The sequence below is a fragment of the Gymnoscopelus microlampas genome, assembly GCF_963454915.1.
Source record: "Gymnoscopelus microlampas genome assembly, chromosome: 4".
Classification (NCBI taxonomy): Eukaryota; Metazoa; Chordata; class Actinopteri; order Myctophiformes; family Myctophidae; genus Gymnoscopelus; species Gymnoscopelus microlampas.
In genome coordinates, this window is record NC_139941.1 from 10,959,669 (window position 1) to 10,966,048 (window position 6,380).

Sequence of the window (6,380 nt, forward strand, 5' to 3'; positions counted from 1 at the left end):
TAAAGGCCGTAGCATCCCAGTGAATCTCCAATGATGAGTGACCTCCGATGCGGTCACTCTTGCCCAAATAGGTAGGGATGGCGGGACAGTGGATCTGAGATTATGAATTCACAAACAAAAAACAATTATGAAATAAATATATTCGGAAACGTACTTCCTTGGACTACTGACAGTGTAGTGGCTTGTGGGATTAGCCACGGACAGACGGGCGGACACAAGGACATAGAAATGTATAGGGCATTGGTTCTCAAAGTGGGGTCCGGGGACCCCCAGGGGTACTTGAGGGGCTTCCAGGGTGTCCCCAGCTAAATGATGGATAGGAACCAAATGGACCCTTATGGGTCTGTAACTCTGAGAGTGTACAAATGCAACCAAATGGACCCTAACGGGTCCATTTGGTTCCATGTGTACACCCTCAGAGTTAAATTAACATTGATTTTACAATACAAATTGGGGTCCCAGGGATAGAAATGCCATTAAATGGGGGTCCGTCGCCTAATGCATGTCAAACTGGGGGTCCTTGATATTATTTTTTTCACAGCTAGAGCCGTAAAAATCTTCTCTTATGGGGGTCCCTGGCTTATCTTTTCAAATGGGGGTCCGCGGGCTAATAAGTGTCAATTTGGGGGTCCTTGACATGAAAAGGTTTGAGAACCACTGGTATAGGGGACATGCTGACAAAAGCTGTTACTGATTGCTGACCCCATTGATGTCATGCTATAAAAACAAATGTTTTTCTCTTATTTTTATTTTCATTTAATTTGTCTAATATTATCCTTATGATTTATATTGTTGCGTATCGTCTCTGTCGGGTGGAAACCTCATACTGTGTGTCCAAACCTGTTACTTTTCAGGATTCAAATTCAAAAGCAGCAACAGTAGCAGATCTACACGCTCGAAACGCGTCGCTTCGCACCGCATTTCGAGCTTGTGAATCTGCTACTTTTGATGCTTTTGTGTGACGCTGCAGTACGATCAAGTGGGGCGTTTAATTTATGAAAAAACACAAACAGTTAGAATATGGAGAAAAAGACGCTTCTGCCCAACAGCGACAATATTATAATATTGTTGTTGCACAGTCTTGCGGAACACGCCACAGAAAATGTGCTGCTTGGACCTGTGTGTATGAGTGAGTGACAAATAAACCCTCCAGATTCTTAATTGATTCAGATGTGAATACTGATAGTATTCAGGCAAATTACATTGGGGCCTCATTCACAAAGCTGCCCAAAATAGGGACACCAGGTTGAAAGTGGTTAAGTCTGTCTGTGGGTTTCATAAATATTTAAGCAATGAAAAGTATTAACAAGAGCTTGGGACTAAATAATAACTAAACTAGATCCATTGGAAGCCAGATTTATTTGTTTTTGTTTACAGAAGAGTAACAATTTTGGACAGCAGCGATTTGTTTTATTTTTAATAACAAAAGAAGAAGCCAATGGGTGAGGAGAATCTCGAGAATTATATGAATGATAGAACAAAGCCAGGATTCCTGAGAGTGAAGTAGACTAACGGCTGACTGTCCATCAAAACGTACTGTTTATTTGATGTGTGAGTATGGCACACACTTCCTGTTTGTCTGTGCACTTGCTCAAGTTTATTTCCGTTGACATAATGTTTTGTATGCGGATTTTAGAGGCATCGCATTTACACTTGACTTCATTGATTACTAATGTAGTCCAATGCCTCTCTGTTTTGGGGCGATCAGATCGGACCTCAGCTTTAGAAACATCACCAGTCAGTGTGCGTCCTCTATTCATTTCAATACAAAGTCAATGGGGTGTGATGGACCTTATTAATCTCAATCTTCCCTTGGAAAGACTCCTCTCTGACCAAGAGAGAGAGAGAAAAAAACCGACCTCCTGTCTGCCTGTCTGTCTGTCTGTCTGTGTTGTCACCCATCCATCTCCCTACCTTACTCACCCACTTGTCTGTCTGCAAGTCCCAGCTCCATCCCTCGCCTGATGGAATGTCACTGACGTTCTCTGCTGACAGACTATATTGTCGTGTGCCACTCTGGGTGGCACAGGTGGGGCAGTGCCCCCACCCCCGCCTGCCCGCACGCACGCCACCCGCCACCCGCACGCCTTGCCATCGCTCTGTCCCCTCCTCCCCGAGCACAAACGTGGCCCAGTTACAACGCCCCGTACCCTTGCCAAGTCGGGGCTCACTCATCCGGGACCGGGGGGTGGGGGAGGCTTGGAATGGGGGTTTGACCGTATTGTGGTGCACCTGCTTTAGCCCCGCTACGCCATATCCTCCTCTGCTGCCACCAGCCGCTCCGCTGCGGCGAGGGAGGGAGACGGCGGCAGCGTTGTCGCACAAAGTCTGCGCGACTTAAACCCGCGGAAATCCACTGAACTTAGCCGCTCCGCTGGCCGCGGCCAAAACAGCATCTGATGTGCCTTATTTGTTGACAGTGGGAGATTAGTCGCAGAGGGCACGCGTCGAGGGGGCTTACCGCGCACAGAGACGGGAGCAAAAGTGCCCTGGCTCCTCCTTCCGCGCTTGCCAAACGCAGCCGGTCGGTCATGCGCGCGTGCGCTAGCGTAGCCTCGTGCTACACAGCATGGTGTTTGTCTATCAGCGCTGCGCCGCAAAATCCTGAGCTTAAGCTTAACCACTTTTAAACCCGGCTTCCTTATTTTGGGCATGTCATTTGGGGCAAAAATGTGTCTTAAATTATATTCCGACATAGCAGATCTAGAGGTTTGTGGATCTGCTATTTTGGCCACATGAGCAGTATAAAATAGGTTACATTTGAAGTGGTTAAATATTAGAGTTAAAAAAAAGAAGACCCTTACGAGCCACACTATAACAGGAGTTTACTGTCCAGATAAAACGGTGCATGAAGCAGCTTAATTTGCACATTTTGGGATGCAGCTAGAACTTGAAGAAGAGAGAATTCTCAAAATGTGATTTGATGCAGGATTCAACCATTACACAGTAAAAACGTCTTCAGTGTCAATGTATCCACTTGTAACTCTGAGAGTGTAGTTGGTTCCATTTGTACACCCTCAGAGTTTAATTAGAGAGAGAGAGCGAGAGAGAGAGAGACACACACACGCACGCACGCACGCACGCACGCACGCACGCACGCACGCACACACACACACACACACACACACACACACACACACACACACACACACACACACACACACACACACACACACACACACACACACACACACACACACACACACACACACACACACACACACACACACACACACACACACACACACACACACACACACACACACACACACACACACACACACACACAGAGAGAGAGAGAGGGCTGGTGGCAGGTTGAGGGTCTCTGCTGGCTGTTGTATATTAGCTGTGCTAGAGCTCCCTCTTGGTGCGTTGTTGGAGAACAGGCCTTCCTCCTCCTAGCGCACTGAGAGTGGCTGAGACAGCTGGCTGGCTGGCTGGCTGGCCCTCTGTTAGATACAGGGACCCCCCCCCCCCCCCCGCATTGTGGGACGAGCCTGCCACAGTGTGTGTGGGAGTGTTTTGGGGGGGCTAAATTGAGACGTGGTTGTCGCCTGTAAGTGCAGTACAGGGGCGACACGTAGAGGAACCATTCAGTTTTGAAGCTCACTGGTTGATTCCCTCTGAGAGGGACATTTTGAAGGGAGCCAAATGCAGTGTTTTTTTTTGGTTCGACTCCAATTCAAAATGAATATCCACCAATTTATGAAAACTGTGACTTTATTTTTTATTTAATCTTTTTTAAATTCTTAAAAGTTTAATATTGTCTATTATATTTGTATACGTAATGCCTGCATAAAACATCTGGTTTCGCTAAAGATAATTTTCTATATTGAATAATTACCACTTAAAATTTGGTTTGTCGTTTTTTTTTTCAAAATGGTTTAATTTTATTTTGGCGGAATAGAAGTATTGTTAAATAAATATAGCAAATGTCAATATTTCTGAATATTACAATCATGTATGGTGTGTGTTAATTATATTATTATTATACATTAATGGGTACTTACTAATAAAATAATAGATTCACCACCTGATAAACTGCAACATGCTATTGTGAGGTGCAACATGATTATATATCTAATATTGTCTGCTGTATATTATATTGCTGTAAATTATATTAAATATTTTTTCCTCTCCTGTTTTCCAGGGCCGATGTATGAATTTCAGCCGTGTGCCACATCAATAGAAGATAAAGACTACTGTCTCAACGCCCACCAGAGCTGTACCTACCTTGCTGTGGACAACCAAAGAATTTCAGGTTTTTTGAAGATGTGTTTTTTAAGGCATCTAAAACCACTATGACTCTTTACTGCTTTCCCTAGAAGTTGTATGTTTGCATCAGCAGCATTAGCATTATCCTAATGCATATTCATAAAGAAAATAGCACTTCCTTGTATTTCAACCGGCTGTTTTTTATTCAACTCGAGTCGAAAGCGCGGCAACAAAGGCGCACCATTCCGATTTGGTCGGCTTTCCCGTGCGTACCAAAGGCAGGCTTAACATATTCTGACCATATTGTGCCTTCTGTGAGAAACCAAATTTCATGGACACAGACGGAAGCTATCTAAAAAAGGGGGGAAAAATAAGGAGAGAGAGAGAGAGAGAGAAACAGCGTTAAAGGGGGTGGGGGGGTGTTTGCCTTTGGCATGGAAGTGGGAATAGTCCCAGTGGGCATTAAGAGTGCAGAAGTCCATCGCCTCTTGGCAATGTCTCGACACGCAAAGCCCCATCCGAGTCGGACCGTTGTCGAATGCCCGGCGGGAGCCCTTTGACTGGCGATCTTGTCATTTTAACACTGAGAAGTGCACATGCATGACAAATTATAGACAGGATGGCCCTGAAGGAATTGGACGGGATATGCCCTCTTCCCCCCCCATCTTTTTTTTTCCGAAGACACCTTCCTTTCATTATGCACTCAGGACAGGAAAAATTAATAGAGCGTTATTCCACTCGGGGACAGCCCTGTGACCACATTGAAAGCCCAGCTCTGTTTGAAAGGGCCCCGACGCCTGCAGACGCTGACATGCAGGCGCCTGGTGGGTTTCGCCCCCCATTTTTTCCCCCGCGTGCATGTAAACACGCCTATCACTTCACCACTTTAAACCCTGGCATCCCAATTTTTAGGCACGTCATTACAGGCAAAAATACAAATGTGTAAAATTGTCAATTCTTCGAAAATAGCTCGAGCTTGTAGACCATCTATTTTCCAAATAAATTAATGACATTTAAGTGGCTAAGTGGTTACAAGACCACTTAACCATACGTGTCTTGTATGTGTGTGTGTGTGTGTGTGTGTGTGTGTGTGGTTTTCCTTTTTTTCTTCTTTTTTTTAAATAGATGGCACCGGTCGGGATGCCCTCAATGCCACGGCCGTCTCTCTATCCTCCGAGGATAGCTCGACCCGTCACGACCCGCCGGTTCTTTTCCGAACCCCAATATCAAAGTTTAATTAAAATAATTAAAGGCAACAGCAAGCAGCCGCCTGTGAAGGCTTGCCTGTGTTTTTTTTTTTTCTTCATGCCTTTTTGACATTGAATGACCTAGTACTGCGTGGTACAGTGGGGGGAAAAGAGGACACGTTGTCTCGCGTCCTGCGGAAAACGCAAACTCAAAGCAACGGATTCGATGGACGGATAAGTATTGTTCATTTCCAGAAATTATGTTCCTAGCCATGTGGGCCCCTCAGCCAAAAAAAAAAAAGGCGAGGGTAGATATATTTGTATACCGTCTCTGTCTGGTGGAAACCACGTATGTCCACAGCCGTTTGTAGGGAATGTAAGCGAAAAAGAACCTGCGTTCCAATGCATCCTGTGTGGTTATTATTTACTTTTCATTGGTTCAATATGTATAAAGCCCACACACATACTTTTTTAATACATACAAAAGTTTTCCAAATATTTCAAAAATCGCACAAAAAAAACAACAGATCTACAAGCCTCTAGTTGTAATTGATGGAAAAAGAAAATCCCCCCCAAAAATATGAAACATGGAGATACAAGGTTTCTGCCCGACAGCGATGATATACATACTATGTTGTATGTACAGTACACTGGAGATTTGTCAAGCGCGCTGTCATGACGCCAATCCTAAATGATGTTAGTGCGAGGCAGGGACACTGGTGGGGGAGGAGAGAGGGGGGGGGTGCGTCGGCTCAGGAAAAAGGGCTCCAACGATCCAGTCACTTCGGATGCGCTACTTCAGACGCAGAATGGAGATTGGAGTGGAAACCTGCCAAAGCGCGCCGGGGCTTTTGACGGGAAGCGGTATGGACAATGACCAGTGGCGGGGTCAGTGCCGTGTCTCCGTGCAAGCAGGGAAGCTTATCAAATGACACTAAAAATAAGTTCAACCACCGTCAAGTTTGAAGGGGGTGGGCT

The 6,380-nt window shown here is 45.3% G+C and overlaps 1 protein-coding gene across 1 annotated transcript in view; it reads left to right on the forward strand.

The window, feature by feature from the left end:
• antxr2a (ANTXR cell adhesion molecule 2a) overlaps positions 1 to 5,926 on the forward strand; it is a 112,114-nt gene extending 106,188 nt beyond the window's left edge. The window contains exon 17 of the mRNA XM_084054749.1: positions 4,151 to 5,926. Coding sequence (XP_083910875.1) covers positions 4,151 to 4,189 — 39 coding nt within the window. The 3' untranslated portion in view covers positions 4,190 to 5,926. The remainder of the gene's footprint in view (positions 1 to 4,150) is intronic.
• The last annotated feature ends 454 nt before the right edge of the window (positions 5,927 to 6,380 follow it).